This window comes from Ambystoma mexicanum, chromosome 9 (assembly GCF_040938575.1).
Source record: "Ambystoma mexicanum isolate Mex_15411 chromosome 9, UKY_AmexF1_1, whole genome shotgun sequence".
Classification (NCBI taxonomy): domain Eukaryota; kingdom Metazoa; phylum Chordata; class Amphibia; order Caudata; family Ambystomatidae; genus Ambystoma; species Ambystoma mexicanum.
The window spans coordinates 1,025,730,168-1,025,751,049 of record NC_090931.1 but is presented as its reverse complement, the minus strand read 5'-3'; the positions used below and the strand labels follow the sequence as shown (position 1 = coordinate 1,025,751,049).

Here is a 20,882-nt window from a genome sequence, read left to right as displayed (position 1 = left end):
AACAATAAAACAGTTACCACACACTCACTATGTAACATATATACAGAATGTGTTTAGCCTAATGCGGATAAAGGGGGAAAACACAACCACAAACTGCAACAGAAGAGGTAGGTAAAGCACAATTATCACATTAGGCACTTCTTCAAAGTCGATCCCTAGCTTATGCAGTCCTGCCCTACGAAGTGGGGAGCCATGTGCTCGAAAGTACAGCAGTACGTTAACAACACACGGCCGTGTGTAAGAAGGTGGATCCTTTTCAAGCAGCAGTAGCAGTTCAGGAAGGGGCTTGAGGTGATGAAGAATAAAGCCCTAATATTCAAGGACTGTCTACCCTTGCAGGTAGAGCGACCTTGGGAGTTCCGGAATAGCTGGGGGGCACAGGCTAGCCCAGCTTAGGTGAGTATCTTTTCTGGGATTCTCGTGCGTAAAAACAAGCGGGTGTGCCAGGGGGCCACCGGTAAGTGATGCAAGTACTCACCAACCCTCGACACAGTCATGGCAAAACTTTGCCAGTCTAGTCCAGGTCGCTTGTAGGTTTAACCCCTGCAGTTACACGTCGCTGTGGCTCTCAGTGGCTGTGGGATGGGGCGATTGTCCGTGGCGGGACAGTAGCCTGTTCTCTGCTCTCAAAGAAGAAAGGAAGACAGTTCCAATGCAGCATGTCTCAATGCACAGGGGGGCAGGTCGGCAGGCACTTACAGTGGCAGTCACGACAGCTGGGCGACACAGGGTCTGATGAGCAAGATGAAATCGAAAATCTAACTAGTGGAGCCGATCATTAGACTGAAGCTGTGCTAGTAGCTGCATTGCCATTTACCTTCTGCATGGCATTTGGACGGCTGGACCAGGGAGGTAACAAGCAGGAAGCAGAGCTCCAAAACTAAATCTTAATATAGCAGAAAGCACTCTTCAATAAGACAGATATGCTGCTGATGGATGAGCTATTAGCTATAATGAAAGGGTGTAGGAGCCTGAATTATTCAATTGAATCAGCCAGCATGCCTCGAAACAGGAACATGTATTTAGAAACCCCAAAATGTATTGGACGTGTTCACCCTGGTAGTAGAACCGATTCGAGAGATTAGGTCAGGGACTATATGATCATAAAAAAGTGAAGGATTTCTTATTTGCTATGTTATATAATGCTCTTCTTCTCCCTCTTTGCACTACTTCCACTCCCACTCTAGCTTTATTTAAATCCAACCTTCTAGCTCTCTTGTCTGAAGAACCACTTTCATCGAATTCTACGCCACATCTCCCTCTTCTCCACTCCCCCTACCTCTCTACGACAACCCTACAGCGCTTATCCCTCACCACTTCATCCTAAAACTTAGCACTTCCTTCACCATCCTGTTCCTATATAATGCTCTACTGTCCGTGTCCCTGGTTCATGTTTCTACCTTCCCTGAATCATCAGGTCTTATATCCACATCCTCTCACCCATTGTTATGGACACTGCTCCTCTACCCTAAGTCAAATGTTTTATAAGAATGCTGTGCCAAAAATGCACTGTTTCACCTGTAACCTCCATTAAATAAATAAAGATTTTACGACTAATGTTTTCAATTTTACACAAAATGTAAGTTTGTAACGGAGTTCACCAGTCATGGAAATATGTGAAAGTGGAGTGATCTTGGTAAATTAACCAGTAGGATTCTCAACATCTGCGATTGCTCAGTCACAGAAGGAATTTCCCTGGTTGTTCTGAGCCCACAGTTTCACATTCCAAAACCATTAGCTCTTATGCTGCTATTTCTACTCAATATATTGCTCTTTGCTTCATTAGCCGTGTATGTGCAGTGTGTAAGCCGACAGTCTTGCAGTCATAGCAGTGACAATCAGAGTATAGTTTAAATATAAAGGGCATGACCCAGAATGCTCATTTAATCAATATAAACCTCTGTTCCAGTAACTGTCCTGGATGTCCTGGATGTATGCATCATAACAATCCTGAACAATGATGCTGCAAACAATGCTCCTGCAGTAGACAAATCTGCATTATTATTATTATATTTATTTATCATGAACCTAGCTTCAGGAAGCATTGGAGCGCTTTACGAATCGTAGGGGAAGGACGCAGTAAGGGAAGCAGGGATACAATAGATATTAAAGTTACTCACTGTAGTGATTAGAGTACTCATAGCCGTTAGTGTCCTTTCATCAATCTTTTCAGGGAGTCCCCCAACATGGGCAGAGTACCAGGAGCTTTGGCAGCAAAAATTGAGCTTTGCCTTTAAATTTAGTATAGCACGTGGTGGCGTGGCCCCCGGTCATGGGAATGCCCCCCGATCTCCTTCCCTCTGGCACATCACCTCAGCCCCCTTTTTAACAAATCAAATGCTTTAATACCTGGTTACAGTGAATACTTTAGCTCCTGGCATAAAAAGACTATGAGTACGCTAGTCACAGCAGTGAGTAACTTCAATTAATCATACGTCCCGTCCCCTTTCCCCTATCCTTGTAGGTGATTCCACCAGCGAAGACCATATGGTGGAGCTGTGACAACCTGCCTAATATCTATGACAAAGCAAAAAGGTTCTTAGGAACTGGCTTGACCAAACTCTGCATCTCGCCTGGAGCTGGTATCCAGGGAATAGTGCTTACACAACACTGACAGAGTGGCCCAGTAGCTGCCCTGCCGATGACATCCCAGCATGAAGCATGTCTCTGAAATGCGACAGCCATGGCCTTCGCTCTGACTGCAGGGGCATGAAACCCCTCACAAACTGGTTTACCCATGGCTGTATACGCCTCTGAAATGCCCTCGACCATCCAACGAGCAATAGAAGCTTTGGAAGCCTGGGAGCCGGGAGATGTGCCCCCAAACGCGATGAACAATGCCTCAGACCTCCTGAAGGATTTTGTTAGAGAGAGGTAGAACTTGACTCTCTTGAGGTCCAAAGAATGCAAAACCCTTTCGGCATCCGACTGCGGGTTCGGGAAGAACAACGGCAGACAGATCTCCTGGTTCAAATGGAATGGGGTGACCAGCTTGGGTAAAAAGTTAGTATGAGTGCACAAGATGAACTTGTCGTCATAAATTGTGGTGAAGGGCTTGCATGATGACAAAACCTGCAGATCGCTGACCCTGCATGCCGAAGTGAGCGCTGTCAAGAATACTGTCTTGAATGTCACCGGCCTGATGTCCACCGAGACCATCGACAAAGGCTTGCACTGCAAGGCAGCAAGAACCACATTAAGGTCTGAGACAGGATGAGAACTGTGTACCGGAGGAAAGAGCCTGGAAAACCCCTTGAGGTGTGCCTTAAACACTGGTTTGGCCGCTGAAAAAACATACTCTGGGGAATTCTTGTAGGCCCCAGATAGGTGGAGCAGGTGTAGACCTGAATGCCGGAACAAGACAGATGTGCCGAAACAGCCAGCACGTCATCCAGGGTGCAGGTAAGGGGGACTAGCCCCATTGTTGCAAGCCCAGTAGCAAAATCATGTCCACTTACTCTTGTACTGAGCCAGCATAGACAGCCTTCTGGCCTCCCAAATGAGGTCCCAGTCGTCCTCTGAGAACTGACCATGATTGAGTCTCAGCTGGTCAGGAACCATGCCCCTAGGCCCAGCCTGGCTTGGTCCGGGTGCTCCACTTCCCCGTCCTGCTGTGTCAGGAAGCCCCTGCTGGGAATCAGAAGATGGACCAGTCCTTTGGAGCACAACTGCAGCAGATCTGAAAACCATGCCCTGGACGGCCAGGGCGCAGCAATCAGAAAAAGGCTGTAGCACGTGTCCCCCAGAGACCGCAGACCCCGCCCTGCCCAGAATGCAAATCGGAGGCACTTGGAATTCAGAGGCAATGAAAATATCTCTGGAACAGGGGCAACAAGGAATTGATGTGTAACTCCCACTTGTAGGTGTTCAACCCCAAGCGGCTGAGCTGGTCCACTTTCGCATTGCTGTCCCCTGGGAGATGGACTGGGGAAATCCATATCCCTTCCGTAAAGGCCCATTACCGGATTGCCACTGCCTCCATGCACAGAAGGGGGGGGAACGGGTGCTACCCTGCTTGTTCAGGTAAAACATGGTTGTGGAGTTGTCGGTCCTGACCAGAACCACTGTGTCCCTGATGAGAGGCAGAACAGACTTGAGGGCCAGAGAAACAAGGAAAGAAGACGATTTTCAGAAGCTCTCAAGTCTCAATCGAAAGACTTTAAAGGCATGTTTTATATCTAATCAATGAATTTGAATTGAATTTTCTGTTATAAGTCCCTCCTGATGAGCCAACAGATTTGGTGAAACACGTGTAGAGGGCACTACTATTTAAGAACAAATTTTGGAGGATCATTTTTGGAATAAAAAAGCCTCATGATACAACAAACATGATTTTTGGAACATCATTTAACCTTTAGTTAGCGTTAACTTTAGGTGCGCTAGAAGGTGACTTGAAAATTCTGTTCTTCATAAATTGTGACACACTCGGAGTGTTACTAGTCACCACCAAGCAGCACCCAAATTACCTTTATCAAAATAAAAACACTGTCAACCAAAGACCAATTCGCTATCAATTGTATTTGAGACTGCAAATGTATAAACAAGACTTGAGGGCCGGGCCTACCATCCTGAGTTCGAGCAGATTGATATGCAGGAAGGCTTCCACCCTGCACCATGCAAAGTGAATGGAGTAGCACTCCAGAGTAGCCTCCCCAGCCCGAAAGCGAGGAATCCTTTGTCACCACCAGAGTGGGTTCCGGCTGGGTAAAGAGGGCTCCCACTGCCACATTGCAGTCCATCAGCCACCAGTTAAGATCTGGGAGGAGCAGCGGGAGACTGGGATCCTGTCCGATTGTGATCCTGTTTCCTTGTCCCAATTGGCCACCAGGTGGAGCTGGAGGCACCTTGTCATGAGGCGGGCGAGCTGAACTGTGAGCATGCAAGATGCCATCAGTCCCAGAAGGTGCGGGAACCACCATGCTGAGGTGGTCAAGTTTGCCAGAAGGTGCTCCATCAGCTTGCAGAGGGAGAGGAGCCTCTTGGACGTGGGGAACACCCGCTGCACAGCTGTGTCCAAGTGCACTCCAAGGAACACCAGATCTTGGGCGGGAGTCAACTGCGACTTTCGCCAGTTGAGGGAAAAGCCCAGCTGGTGAAGAACCTCTGCCAGCTGTTAGCGGGAGTGCACCGCCCCCTCGGTTGAGCTGGCCCTGACCAGCCAGTTATCCAGATAAGGGTATAAGTGATGACCTTTCTGGCGGAGGAGACCAGCCACTGCATTCATCAACTACCAAAACACATAAGGAGCCGAATTGAGGCCGAAAGGGAGCACCCTCTACTGGAAGTGGTACAACATAATTGTGAACCACAGAAATTTCTGATGCAGCTGGTAGATGGGGAGATGAAGGTATGCATCCTTGAGGTCTAGGGAACACATCCCATCCCCCACGCATAGAGACTCTGCTATGTGTGTGGGAGCAACCATCCTGAAGTGTTCGAGCGACAAAGACAGATTGAGAAATGACAGGGCCAAGACTACCCTCAGGCCAGCCCCTGTCTGATTTAGGAACAGGTTCACCATCTGCATCTTTAGAAGCAAAAAGATCTCCCTTGAAAGAGCCAGGGACCCTATCTGAGGCAAAGAAGGAGAGGAGGGTAGAGGAAAAGGAAGAGGAAGACAGAACCCTGTGGACAGTATAGAAAGGATCCAAGGACTCACGAAACAACGCGTCCAGCTCTCCTGAAAGGAGCTGTGTTCCCTGACCATTATGTCACTGCCTTTTGGTGTCTGGGAGTGGAGGAGGGGAGTGGAAAAAATTTGAAAAGACCTCTGCTGCTGAGGGCAGAGGGGGGCGCTAGAGAGTCCGGCTAAAATGGCCGCAAGCCTGTGAGCTCCCAAGTAGCCCTGAATTTTTGGACAGAATCCTGATCGACCCATAGTGCTATAGATGTTTCTTGAGTGCCGCGTGGTGTAGACAGCCCTAAGGGACATCCATGTGAAATCTGAGGGGTCTGTGTGCAAGAACAGTGACGCCAGAGCCGGTGGTGAAGAGCGTTGGAAGAGGGCCTCCACTAATACACCCGAGGCGGCTACATAGATGCAACTGCAGCTGGGGCAGAAAGCAGTGGATCGCCCCTGAGCCGCCTGCGAGAGACGTGAGAGTGTGCCACGTGCCGCGGCCCACATTCAGAAGGCACCCAGCGACAACATTACACCCCAGATGGCGAAGAGCAGTCTGCTGGGGCAAGGACGGATGGAGGCGTCTAGGCAACGACGAGTCGCTGTAAACGAAAGGACCCGGATGAACAAGTGAGCCGGCCAGGATGGAGAAGGGGAGACAGCTCCTGTCCCCATTGATCCCTGCAGTAGTCTTGGCACCGGCAAAGCAGACCTGGTGGGATCGAGACCGAGGTGAGATACATGCAGTGGCCGGCTGCTTCTCCCCCTGTGGCTGAGAGGGGCCCCTTTTGAACAGTCACTCGAGGCCAGGCCATCTACCTGGGTGGGTGGCCTATTTAAAAAAAAAAGCAACCAAACAATTTAATTTAAAAAAAGGCCCCTAGTCATTACGATAAGGAAGAGCAGGGCTACTACATATCGACGGAGCACAAAACGGTTGAGAACTGCCAATTGATCCGCAAGCAAGAGCTGTGGGAAGACAGTGATACAGAGTGCAGTGCCTTGAGAGAGGGTACGAGTGGAAAAGGTGGCACTTGTGCTGCCCCCGCTCAGGCTTACTCGGCACAATAGAAAGCAAGAAATAATCCCTCAGGCAATACTGCGACTTTCGCCAGTTGAGGGAAAAGCCCAGCTGGTGAAGAACCTCTGCCAGCCGTTAGCGGGAGTGCACCGCCCCCTCGGTTGAGCTGGCCCTGACCTGGAGTGCAGCTTGCAAGGGCTAAACGCAAATTGGTGGATGGCGACGCTGAGCAGGAGATGCTGGCGTACCAGGGCTAATACGGTGAGAAGCTCACTACCACTGAGGGTTAGTTAAGTGAAGCACCAGAACACCACTCTGGGTGGTGGGGTGTTCTTGGAGAGTCCTGGGGCCACACTAGACGATTTGGGCCAGAGAACACTATTATGGTAAAAGCACAAATATCAGGGAAGCAACAATCAAAGCTGCACTTTGATGCCCAAGCCCCGGTTAGACTATCAATATCAGAGGAATGCTTCCCAAACAGCACCCCAGAACCAACTTTCATGGACCCGAGCGGAGCACCCTCTGACATCAAGAACATGTTGGGGCAGGTACAAGCGGCAGGTACAAGCGAGCATACAATTGCTGGATGGCAAAATGGACACCCTGACCTGCAAGGTGGACCACATGCAGGGCCGCCTGGATAAACATGGAGAACGTGTAGATGAAGTTGAGGGTCGAGTGTCCATGATTAAAGAGGAAACCAGTGCTGCCGAAAGGGACCTAGTCAAAATCATGAGGGCGATCAAAGAGTTGACAGATAAGCAGGGTGATCTAGAGTCCAGATCCTGGAGGAATAACCTGAGGATTATAGGGCTGCCCAAGACGGCAGATAAACATAATATGGAGTCATCTATAGTGAATCTATTGAAGGAGGTCCTAGAGGACAAGGACCTATCAGCTCTGTTTATAGTGGAGAGGGCCCATTGAGTACCCAGCGGGAGGAATCCAATACCAGGAGCACCTGCCTGGCCACTCATTGCTCAGCTGCTAAACTATCGAGGCGGAGACCTAGCCTTGCGGGAAGCCAGAGAGACGGCCCCCCGATGTACCACTGTGCATCAATCCAGCTGTTCCCAGACTTCAGACATGGTACAAACTTCCAGGAAAACATTTATCGATGTCAAGTAAAGGCTTAGAGAAAGAGACTAGAAATACGCAATGCTCTTCCCTGACAAATTGAGAGTGGAATGTGATGGCCAGGTGCACTTTTTTCAAACTCATGAGGGGGCAAATTAATTCCTCGAGTCCTTGCCCAGACTATCATGCTGCAAAGGGAAAGATGGCTGAAAGGAGGACCAGCTGGGGTAGGCATCATGCGGCACCCTCACTTGCAATGCTTGCAGAACATTGGCAGTCGGGTCGATGCCTCTCGATGAGAGCTGCTTGGACAACCGGGTCCCAGCGGACCCCCCCGAGTGTGAGTAAATGGTTGTCATTGAGAAAAGGGGTGTGGGGGGCAACTAGCAGTTTGGTGTTGCTGGTGGGGTAGGTGGGGGGAGTTGTAGAGTTTGAAGTTCAAGGTTCACATTGTATTCGAGGGGAGCTCTTCATTGAAAGACTAAGGTTTAAAGTTACAGTACAAGTTACACACTGGTAAAACACTGGGGTCACGTTGATGCAACACAGATGTTATGGCCAAGTCTCTTAGATGCATGACATGGAACATCAGGGGCCTGAACTGTCCATCTAAATGCTGCAAGGTGTTACTGTATATGCTGCGTCACAGGGTGGACGTGGCGTTTCTCCAGGAAATAAACTTAACCCCAGGGGAAGAATCAAACTTTGGGCAAAGCTGGGTTTGTCACCGTTACTTCTTGTCCTACTTCTCGTACTCCAGGGGGGTATGTATCATGCTGCAAAGCTCTGCTGGGTTCTGCTTAATATCCCAGGCCACAGAGCTGGAAGGGAGGGGCCTCTGTTACATGGCTCTAGCCAGGGTCGGAAATTCACTTTGGTTAACTACTACAGCCCTAACCAAGACTTAGCAGAGACCCTGGGGTGGATTAACCGTCAACTAGAGGAGATGACACCTGGGGAAATCCTATGGGCTGGGGACTTTAACGCGGTTATGAAGTTAGACAAAGACAGAACAGGGGGAACTCATCGACAGACACCGAAGGCGACCTATAAGCTACAAGAAATGTGCTGGACATGGGAGGTGGAGGACATTTGGAGAACCAGGCATCGATAGGTGGCAGAATATACGTTTTACTCCTTGGTTCACAATTCTGCCTCTCGCTTAGTCTATTTCTTGATATCTGATACGCTGAAGAGAGGGATCTCTGAAGTGTCCATATTAGCACGTACAGTGTCAGATCATGCCCTGGTGTTGCTGGCTATGGAAATACCTGGTCATGGGGGTGGGAGACCACATTGGGTGTTTAAGAGCGAAGGTCTAACAGATGGAGTCTTTCGTGATGGGCTCTCCAAAGCAATCAATACCTTTGTTGAGTTAAATGGGGGTAACATGCAACACTGGGAGATTTTTAAATGTGTGATCAGAGGACAGTGCATATCGAAAGAAGATGGGATATTGAAGATGATTCATAGACAACTAGCTGAAGCATGTATACAGCAATTACAGAGGGCAGTGTCAATACCATCAATGAAAGAGCAGGCTGAGATCAAGGTACAGCTACAGGCAATTGGGGAGCTAGCACAAAGGGAAGTGAAATTCCTTATGGGGAAAAACACAGTGAGGCGGTATGGGGAGGGGCAACACCCTAGTAAGCTACTGGCGAAAGCCGCAAATATAGACACGGGTAAGAGCCAGGTTATATCCGTTAAAAACAAACTGGGGGAGGATAAATATGAGGACGCTGAGAATATCCAAGGATTCTGTGTATTCTATGGTCAATTGTATTCCTCTCAGATACGCTTGTCAAAACAGGAGATTGATCAATATTGAGATCAAGTAGCACTATACTGGTGCTCGGATGAGGAAAGGGAGTGGCTAGGTCACCCCATAACACTGGAGGAGGTCCTTTTAACAATCAAATCCCCACCGTCAGGCAAAGCCCCAGGCCCAGACCGGTAGATGGCTGAATTTTACAAACACTTCACTAAGGAACTGGCTCCCCACTTGTTAGTGACATAACATCAACGTTTGAAAGACATTCACCTACCGGACTCCCTGACGGAAGCAGTAGTGGTGGAGCTGCTGAAACCGGACAAGAAAGGAAATGACTGCTCCTCGTACCGTCCCATATCCCTTATCAACCTGGATAATATGATTCTGGCTATTGATGCTTAGATCAGTGAAGGTGGACCAGTCGATATTTGTATTGGGCGTTATAACTCCTATGGGCTGCACAGGATGTTTGGGCTACTGTTCGTGGTGCAGCAAAACAACTCTATTGTGGCGGCATTGCTGGACACCACAAAAGCATTTGACTCAGTGGAGTGGCCCTTCATGTTTACTATTTTATGCAGAATGGGAATAGCGGAGCGCTTTGTTTCCTTGATGTTGCTGTTGTACACATCTCTTAATGCCAGGATTAGAGTGAATGGCCAGTTCACTACAGCCATTCCGCTAGAGAGGGGCATGAGACAGGGGTGCCCCCTCTTGCCGTTACTATTTGCACTGGCTATAGAGCCCCTGGCTGAGATAATCAGGGAAAGCCATCTCCACAGAGGAATACAACTGTGTCAACACAAGGTAATTGTCTCCCTTTACGCGGATGACATGGTGTTTTACATCAGGGACCCACAGCGCAACCTGGATCCAATAATGGAAGATGTGATGCTGTTTGGAGACTTCTCTGGGTTACGGATTAACGCTGCAAAATTGGTTCTCTTTCCACTAACAGACATAACTGAGCACTTTGTAGACTGGTGAGGCTTTCAGTGGCATTCCCAAATGATACCTAGGGATAAACAAAGCACAAAGTACAGGGGAGTTATATACCCATAATTATCAGCCTGTGTTGGAGCAGGAAAAGGCAGCAATGGACAAATGGATGGACCCCCTTCTCAACTATACGGAAGAATAACCCTAGTCGCTACTACCACGTTTCCTATATGTGTTTGTCAATGCGCCCTTGGAGCCACTCAAGAAGTATTTCAAGGAGGTAAAATCAGCAATATTACGATTTATATGGCCAGGAAAACAGGCTAGGGTATCATGGGAGAAATGAGTAGTGCCCCTAGATGAGGGGAGGCTGGTGCTCCCAGGCCTCAAAATATATCATATGGCGGAACAAGCAGTGTTCCTCCTTTACTGGTTCGGGGATAGGAGAGACAGGAGACATGTGGAGATAGAAAGGTTTTGGAGACTCCCTTCCCTTTGAGGTCAGTCATACTGACGGCACCCGGCAGAGCCTCTAGCATGACAAACATGGTGGGATACATACGAGGGATACTGCTGACCAGCAGGGGAGAAGCTATGTGAGCTGCATGAAACGTGTGAACATAACATGCTTTGGGGACCTCTTCCAGGATGGCCAGTTCCTAGTGTTAGGGGTGATGAAGACTAAAGGGAAACTCACTCCCCTAGATATATTCTCATACTTCAGGTTGAGAGAATCATTAAAACACATCATCCCACCCTTCCCCAGAGAGCCCGACGTGGCCACAGTCCTAGATAAAATGCTTAAAGGAAATCATAATAGTAAGGTGGCGTATACCCTATATCGCATAAGCCTAGATTTCTGAATGAAGGGGGTGACTCCGTCCAGGAGAAAATGGGAAAATTCATTGGGGTGCGTGGTATCTGATGAAACGTAGAATTACTGTTGTAGAGAAAAGAGGGGAATAGCCCTCAACGCCAAATACAAACTGGTCCACCTTAAGTACTTACATCAGTTTTATTATACACTGGTCATGCTACACAAATGTTTTCCAGATACCTCAGAGAGCTGCGCAAGATGTGGTGCTACACCAGCAGGCTTTATACACCTGGCATGGGGTTGCCCCGTGCTCTCGCTCTTCTGGGTGTCTTTGAGACACTGAGTGACATTGTGGGCGAGGGAATATAATGTGATCCGGTTAAGGGGTTACTGGGCCACACTAGGAGAATACTAGGTAGAGAGAGGAAGTTGGTTGGATTACTTCTGCTGCTGGCCAAGAGGCGGGTGGCACTGATGTGGGGTGGTACCCGACCACCGAGTACGAAAATGTGGTGGCAATGATGTAGGGTAGTACCTGGCCCCCGAGTACGAAAATGTGTGGGAAGATATCCTATATTGTATTGAAATGGAGACGGAATATGGTAGATCAAAACATCCACTAACGAAACCCAGGGATATCTGGGGACCATATGTTAACTTTCTCATTACTCAAGCTCAAACATCATCAAGTAGAGTATAGTGACTATAGAATATTAGGAGAGAGGAGAAGCGGCCCATTATCAAACTGTACTACCTTGAGACTCTTAACAATGATTGTAATTAATCATCTGATGACCTGTGTGAATAATCACTGCATAACAAGAAGGTAGAGAGTATTGAACTACTGTGACAGTCGTGGAGTTGGGTTTTCTTCATTGTGGGTTTGCTGATTATGGATGTTATTGTAAAATACCAATAAACAAAGTAAAAAAAAAAGCCCTCTGCTGCCTCCTCCTGTGGTCACTTGGTGACCTGTCAGGCCTCAGTGCGTCACGGTTTCAAAAGCCCTTGAAGCTGGTGAAAGTGCAGGGTTTTAAGTCAAACCTGCCTTGAGACTGAGGGAAGGACTTCTGCCAAGGTTTAGTCAGGGTGGCCAAGGATTTGGCAGTCTGCTTAGAGATCATCTTTTTTGTCAGCTCGGCATCGGTGGACAAATGAAAAAGATCCAACCCCAAAAAAGGAAGATCGTGGATTCTCTCTTGCACATCAGAGGAGAATTTAGTGGCATGGATCCACACCGTCATCTCATCTGGACCCTCAGGCACTGGCACCTGGTGGCTGTATCGACGTGGGACACTGAAGACTCCATGAGGTCCTGCGCAACTGCCCGGGCGTCCACCAGGCCAGTCTTAAAGGAGGCTTGCCTCTCCATAGGGAGGTGAGGTAGCAACTTCCCAAGCTCACACCACAGTTTTAGGTTTGCCGTGGCTAGGAGGGCGTCAGCATTAGCCTCCCCCAAATACAGCTCAGAGTTGAGGGATCAACGCTTGCTAAAAGACTAAAGGGCTTTGTCCTCTTTGGACAGACAACTGGAGGTGGCCCTTGCAGAGGAAGACAAGGATGATGGTTTAGAATACAAGGAGGCCACTGCCACTACTGAAGAGTGAGATGGGGCGTGGGAGGCCAGAAGGACTGGATGCCCATCCGAAAGCCTGATCCGGCTGTCCAACTTCTTGTTCATCTGGGCATTGACCCTGGGCTTCTGCCAGACCTTTCTCGCCACCTGCAGGACATCTGTCTGGAGCGGGATGCCCAAGCGGCTGGTGGCGCCTGGCCAAAACCTTTGCTAGCACTCCTGACTCCTGGGGGGGTTCCTCTGGCTGAGGTACCCACAAGAACTCTGCAAGTCCCGCAAGTCAGTCATGAAACTCCTTTACAGAGGACGAAGGTTCTTTGTCCTGGGCGTTATAAGCATCGCCACTGTCATCGCCCACCCCCTCCTTTTCCAGATAGAGGGGAGTCTGGGTCCTGAGACACCAGAGCTGGAGAGCAGAGGGATCTCGCCCTGATCCAGACCCGAAGATAGCTGTGGATCCAATGGCTGCTGCGTGGGGGGGGGTGTTGGTGGTACAGGAGGTGGAGGGCTATGTGGCACTGGCAGGGCCTGGACTGAGGAGGGGCAGGCAATGGCACTGGAAGCCCCGGAGGAGGGTCCAGAGGTGGAGGCCTAGGATGCATGACCTGTGGTATCACCTCTTTGACTATCCCCTTCAGGAGCCCGTCATTTACGGTGAGCGCACGAGGATAAGGAAGCACTCAAAGAAGCGGTCCTTGCAAGCCACCAGATCGCGAGGGGCACAGCCCACAGCAGCACTGGACCTCCTTTCCTGATCGAAGCATTTTGGCGCCTGGGGCGTGTAGCCATAAGGCTATGAGGGGTATATGTAACCCTGCAGAGACCAACCGCCTGTACCATAAGGTCCGCTGCCGCTTCCCGAGGGAAAGGGACTGGAACTTTCTCGCATGGCCTACTTCATGGGCGAAGGACATGGGAGACCCGAATCTGAATCCTAGAAGGTTGCCAGCCTAGCAGGCTCAACCACATGCTTGTCCACCATCCTGGGGCCTTGCATCATGCCCTGGACGGGAGGGCGCGATGTCCCCATGCAATGTGTTGGCTCAGACATGGACTGGCACTCCTTGGCCGTAAAACCTGAATCAGAAGCATCAACATCAGAGGTGGCTCCGGTAGGCTCAGAGCCCTCAGCCCGCTGGCCGGTAGTTGAATCGCCCGGTACCACAACCTCAGAGGGGACTCCAGTAGGCTGGGTGCCCTCAGCTACAGAGCTGGTAGTCGTGTTGGATCATGCTACGGACTCACTCTTGGAGGTAGAACAAGATTATCCCTTGCCCACTGGGGCCGAATAGGAGGTCGAACTTGATAGCCCCTCTGTGGACCACCCGGAAGAGCCCCTGGGCCCCTCGGCTTGGGAGACGGTAGCCTTGCCTGGTATATATATCTGTTATACATTCTTTCTATTTCTTTATTGTGGGAGCCTATACGAAGAAGGAAGTGCTCAAGTTTTGTTCAATTGTATTTAAAATACAGTAATGACATCATATACTGAATGAGAATGAGGCATACTTTCACGTGGTAAATGTGGGTACGATGTTCATTCATCAGCCGTATTTTTTCACAGTATTTTTTGCCAACATTTTTGCCTGAAAAATATCATCTAAAAATATGGGACGTGGGTGAGGGCTTATAAGGGGTATGGTGGGGAACATAGAATACATCATAGTGGAGAGGGGGCTTGGTGGGGGACCCCCTAAATAAAAAAAAATGTTATTTTTTTTGGGCAAAAAATGTCAACTAAAAATGCCGTGTAAAAAGGGGGGTGAATGAACATAGAACCATAACTGTCATATGGCAATACCACTTAGAGATATAGCTGGGTTCGAGCTATAGCTGGGTACACTTGGGATATTGGCTGATATTAGTAGATAGCGGATGTTCCCTCATTGAAGTCTGCTGTGTTTATGGCTACAGCTACCGGGAGAGTGACTTGTCTTCCGAAGTAAGAGTTGAGGCCAAGAAACAAGCATGCTAGGTTGTTTTTAATCCAATGAGACTGTAAGTGAACAGAAAGATGTTTGTAGGCTGCCACAACCTATGATCATGTTATTTGGCAATGTAAGCTGGCCAATGGACTAGAACATTAGAAGCTCATGGAATTGACCATTGCTATGTTTGGATACTCCTCCATGCTGGCAACTTTAACCACAGTTTTCCTTTCTGTGTTTTCGCTGCTATACCTCTGGATCCTCTATGAGTTTCTCTCACTCTAACCTTGATTCTCCATACTTGGGATGAATCAAACCCAAGGGATAGGGTTTAGGAATCTGTCCTAGGCAAGCCCTGTCCATCGCTACAGAGACAACAGCGGGGCAGTTGCCCAAGGTTTTCTGTTTATCACCTTTGGAACTACCACTTTCAGTGTACCACAAAGTATGCCATTCTTTGTTAATTGTGTTCCACCTTTTATATCAATAGCCGACCTCGTTTCAGTTAGGAATGAAAGCTACTGCACCCCAACTGCTTCATGTGTCGAGTGCTCTGTTCCCCCTCCATCGTGACAACCGATACTGGCAGTGCTTGTGCTATCTGAAATTCATTCCAGGGTGCACAATTAAAGTCCAGTTGCAGAGAGAAGGCCATGGACCTGAATAGAAAAGCTGTTTTGGAATATGAGAGAATTCAAGATGTGTTTGGAGACCACAGGCTACATTGAATATGTTCACAGATAGAGCAATAAACATTTGTGTTATTTATTTCTTCTTTGGCAGTGCATTGTGGTAGGAGAAGATGCTGCAGAGCTGGGGGGAAATCCGCCAAGGCCTAGAAACATGTGAAAATATTCATTTATAGGGGTCTAAAGTTGCAAAGGGGACATTAACCTATATGCAGAGGATTTTCTCCATGCCAATGTGGAAATTCTATTTTACCAGGACTCTGCTATGACTACAGAGGTGTGCAGATGCAGAGAAATGTGGTAGGTGTGTGCCACCCATTGGGTGAATACATTTAGTGTCCCATTTCCATTGGAAATATGGGTGACTGCAAGGATGAAGTCACACACTGTGCACCTGTGTGGGGGGTATCTCCTTTGCAAAGTCAATTTCAGTTGATTGGTTATGGAAAGAAACACTGCCATAACCTTTTGAATCATTGTTTGCACTAACAGCATCTATCCCCCAAATTGTACAAGAAGCTGTTTCAAACAAGCCTTGCTCATGTACTTGGTAAAATATTTGCGCTGCCGAAAGTTGACTGTCGCCTTTCCCATAGACAGTGATTAACAAAGTATTGAAAGAAACCATTGTTTCTTTCATATATATGATGGAAATCTAGTGTCATTTCAATCTGCCGCTAGCAAAAGTTACGTTTAGTTCCTACCATCAGTAAAGCAGGCTTCTGGCTCTTCTTCTGGTTCTTGAGTTTCAACTACTTCTGGTACTCCTTCTGCTAATGGCCTTATATCAACCGTGCTGCCTTCTGATGGGCTGGATAAATTTAAGTTCTGAAAAACGCAAATGTGAATGTTATTAAACAGCGATGCAATATTGCAGAGTATTCTTAGAGTACGCATTTATTTGTATTTTGCAATACTATAATGAGGTAATTTGTTCAACAATTATATTACATACACATATAATCAGCTTTACAAATAAATATGTCTGAAAGTTCAGATTGTGGTGCATAATCCTTCCAAAAGTCATATTACTTTGTAGTACTTACGGCCTCATCACGAATTAGGCGGTAACGCCGGTGGTAATATTATTAGCCCTACTGCCAAACCCCTTCTCCGCTATTAGCACCGGATCATGGGTTTGGCAGAACGGTTAGTGCCCATTGGGAATTCCTCATTCCCCATTGGGTCCAATGGGGAAAATTTGCGCTATTACCACCGGCGGATTTCACGCCGGCGATAGTAGCGCCAAAAATCAGCAATTTTGCCGTAGATTTCCCCCTCAGAGCTGGGGGGAAATCCACCAAGGCCGTGATTTGGCGGACCCTTAAATGCGGCAGTAATAGCGTTACCGGCGCATTTAAGGGTTACCGCCAAACTCGTGATGAGGCCCTTAAACACTTAGGGTACGAATTACAAAGAAGTTACTTTGATTAATTCTTGATTTACACCTGGAGGAAGCTGTTGGATTCACACATAGGTTACTATGGCTAATACTTGACTTCCACCTACATTATTCACAGTTAGTCAGGAACAAGTCAAGATTTGATTTAAATTGGTTTTACTCTTGGAAACAGCCATTTAATTATAGAAAGGCTATCAAGAGTAACCCTTGATCTATTTGTAATAAGTCAGTAATAAGATTTTGGTTAACCTTGATTTACTACTGCAGAGAGCTCTTTTATTCCCAAAGGACCTACTATGTGTACCTCTTGTTCCAGATGTTTGTGAATGGGTCAGAGATCTGTTGCTGTCAAGAGGGCTGGGGTTCCCCTTTCAGCCTGGGGGCGGAGGCCTCCACAGGGATTCCCAGTGCTAATCCTGTTGCAGAGGTGAGGGTGCAGGAGTTGGGAAGGCCTCAGTCCCTGTCCCTTCCTTTCACGCAAGTACCACGTCTTGTTTCCCCATACCTGTATTACACAATGCTGCCCTGTCCTTTTCTGTTTTCCATATAGAGCTACGTTACCCAGCAAACCCTGTGACAGAACAATGTGTGAGCAACCAAGCGAGAGTCGACAAGGAACTGCAGAACCGACAATTCAGAGGCTCTACGTAACGAGAACTTCGAGCATGATAATACCTTTAGCACGATCTGCGCCCCAAATAAACAATCCAGATACTCTGTACAAGCTCGCCATGAGATCTGGATACAGTTTAAACAAACCGCTGTCATTAACCAATGCGGGTGGGCATGTGAACTCTAAAACTCAGAGTGGCCACCATTGCAAATTACCGGAAGACCCGCATACAAAGAGGTGATGAGGTTTAAGGCCCATTGTATGTCTTTCAATAAGATCAGAGGGTGGAGGTAAGCAGTAGGAAGAGAGAGAGGAACATCAAAGGGACAGGAGAGGCAGTGTGAAGAAGAGAGGGGTGAGATGTCGGGAGGAGCAGTTGAGAGGAGAGAAGTAGGAAGGGAAAAGAAGGAGAGTATTTCAGGGAGAGGAGTGCAATGGCATCGAAGGGAAGGACGAAGTGGGGTCTGCAAGGCACCTATCATTATACTAAAATTGCATTGGAGAACCTAGACTAGGGACAACCTATACTTTTCCCAGAGGGAGCGCCCTAGAAAGGTTGTTTCCCTTAGACAATCACCACCAGGATGACACAGGGCCTCATCATGAGTTGCAGTGTAGCCCTTAAATGCGGCGGTAATGGTATTACGACTGCATTTAAGGGCTGGCCTTATCACAAGTTGGGTGCTAAAGGGGCTGTTTTGCCTCCAGCTTTTTCTGGAGGTAAAAATCCCTGTTTTCTGTGGTATTATTGCCGGTTGTATTAGCGTGCAATATTAATGCCGAAAATGACCCACTGGAATGGGGATTTACCATTACCGCCCAACCCGTAATCCGGCGGTAATACCGCCAGACCAGTGAGTGCTAAGGCTATTACAGCCGGGATACAGCCCAACTCATGATGAGGCCCACACACTTTAAACAGTAGGGTTTACCAATCTCTAGAGATCAGCCTGCGGTTGAGGGACATTAGGCTAGGGAGGCAACGGCCCATCCTAGATAAGAAAGGGTGTGTCGGTCCTTTAGTGAGCCATTTTTGAATCTTCACTTAAAAACCCTTGAACTGTCTTTGAGATGGTGTGTTCTTGAAGCCATATGTGTCACTTACTAATAGAGTAGTAAGTCAGTAGTGTGTCAAGACTTACTCCTAGAGGGAGGCACTCAATACACAAAGAGTTTATTGTCAGTGGGTCAACAGTACTTTATTCCGGCCTGTCGGCTTAAAAAACAAAATACATAGCAACACAGCCAGTGACAAATTCTTAAAATACCATATAAAAAGAGTTTGCCTACAGATACATCTAGATAAAAGTGGTTATTATTAGTAACTATAGGAAACTAGTGGTTGTATAATTAAAGATAAAGAATGAAAACTGAAATGGTAGGTTACGTTTCTCCTTCCTTCATTTATATTATTTGTTAAGAAATGTTTAGATAACATTACCAAAATCGTCAATTTTCTCATGACTGCATATAGTGAAAACTGCATTTGCAAGTTGTCAACAACTGTCTGTTGAGCTCATCATCATGTCTAATCTTGGACCCTTTCATATGATTATTACAAATAAATAAATGTTATCTGCCCTCAATAAGCATTCAGGAGGTTACTATGGTATTCCCTTCAAATGTGAGCAAAGTGTCATTTGGGGAGAAGTGTTCTAATTCTAGTAAATGTGTCTTACAATATTACTTTGATCAACTAATAAGTGTAATAGACATGATGCATACATTGAAGAACAGTCTGTTAACCAAACATTGCTCTGTAATGTCTTTCATTTTCAACAGAAAAAATAAAAATGAAAGAAATTGGCCTTGGCAAAACCATAAATCTTATATTTGCACTAGAAATAGTTTCTCTGGAACATCTAAATGTCCTTTGAAGACATGAACATATGAATTCAGAATAAAAGTTTTAAACCATTTTCCATTATTTGTTTCATTTTCTTTAGATACTAAAATCCTCCTGAAGCTCCACCATAATTGGTGGTGAAACACGTGTTGAGGTATACTTTTTAAAAATAAGAATACATCTCAATGAGTCAATTGAGATATCAGTAACCCTGACTACAAACGTCATTGGGCCTCATTATGAGTTAGGCAGAAATGTGGAGGTAAATCCTCCAAAAACCAGCCCTGAGGAATCACTGTTACCGCCGCTTGGTCAGGTGGAATTTCCACCTGATTACAAGTGGTGGTGTAATTCCCCATTTATTTTGGGTCCATTTGACCCAATCGACTTTTTTGGCGTGGAGTGGAAAGATTTACCTCCAGGGTTCTGCTGCAGGGAAATCCTCCACTCAAAACCAAAACTCATAATATGGCGTAGTGGTAAAACTGGCAGTAACTTAGTTACCACCAATTTTAGCACTAACCACCTAACTCATAATAAGGCCGATATTTCCTTTTCGGAGGCATACATTTAAAAACAAGACACTATCTCAATAAGTCAATTAAGAAATAAAGGAGAAATCTTAATAGTACAACATTGTTTTATTTGAATTGAAAAATCTGATATGAATAATTAATCAAGATAGGAACCAAAACAGAAAAATTAACTGGCTCTTAAAATGTAGCTTAACTTCAATACTGGGAGGTCACCATTGGCAAATAAGAGAGTGATTTTTGTTAAATAAGCATCTTTGATATTACATTATTTTGCAGAGTGCACAAGAATGATTTGGTTTAATTTGATATTTTCCTTTCCAGTCCTCATTACTCATGAAGAAGGGGTCTTTACCTCGAAACATGTCAGCTAACAGCAGACCTTTTGTTCTTGTTGAAATTGAATATATGCTCTCCTGATTTATTATCTTTGGACTGAATTGCTCATACATTGAATATCGATGACATAAATACTTGGCTGTTTTTACAGTACTTGAAAGAGTGCAGGGGATGGGAGGGTCCTAATATTGGATCTTCTTTGTTTTTGTATTTTGTGGTGATTCTGTGCCAGGATCACGGTTCCTCCCCCGCTCCTTAAAACCTTTAGGATATTTCAATTCCTTAAAAACTGCATTTCTATAAACAGGTGTGCACTAACATTGCTTGTTTCTACTTGCTCATAATTAAACTGGTAATTTCAAGAACACTATTATTTTAAAACATGATGTTTCCAGATAAGTGGACGTTCAAGAGCAAATGGCTAGAAAATCCATTAGCCTTCAAATTGAAATTGTTAGGTCTCAAAAGTATACTTACATGTCAGGCACAAAAGGATTCTTTAACCAAATAATGTACAGAGGAAGACATTAAAACAAGTCAACCCTTCTGAAGAGCCTATTCTTTATTAGTAACCCGGCGAGAGTCAAGCAGAATGCAAAACGCATTCTGATTGGCTCTCAGAAGGTCCCTACCCGCGGGGAATCCCTCCGTCGAGATTCCACGGCCTTTGTCCCCCGCGTGGGCGTGGCACCCTCTCAGCCAATG

The 20,882-nt window shown here is 46.8% G+C and overlaps 1 protein-coding gene across 7 annotated transcripts in view; it reads right to left on the bottom strand.

Annotated features, from left to right (window-relative positions):
* LOC138488904 (sodium channel protein type 2 subunit alpha-like) overlaps nt 1-20,882 on the bottom strand; it is a 1,014,718-nt gene that overhangs the window by 294,781 nt on the left and 699,055 nt on the right. For all 7 annotated transcript variants that reach the window (XM_069616299.1, XM_069616302.1, XM_069616297.1 and 4 more), the window contains exon 18: nt 16,149-16,272. In XM_069616299.1, the coding sequence (XP_069472400.1) occupies nt 16,149-16,272 (124 nt within the window). The remainder of the gene's footprint in view (nt 1-16,148; nt 16,273-20,882) is intronic.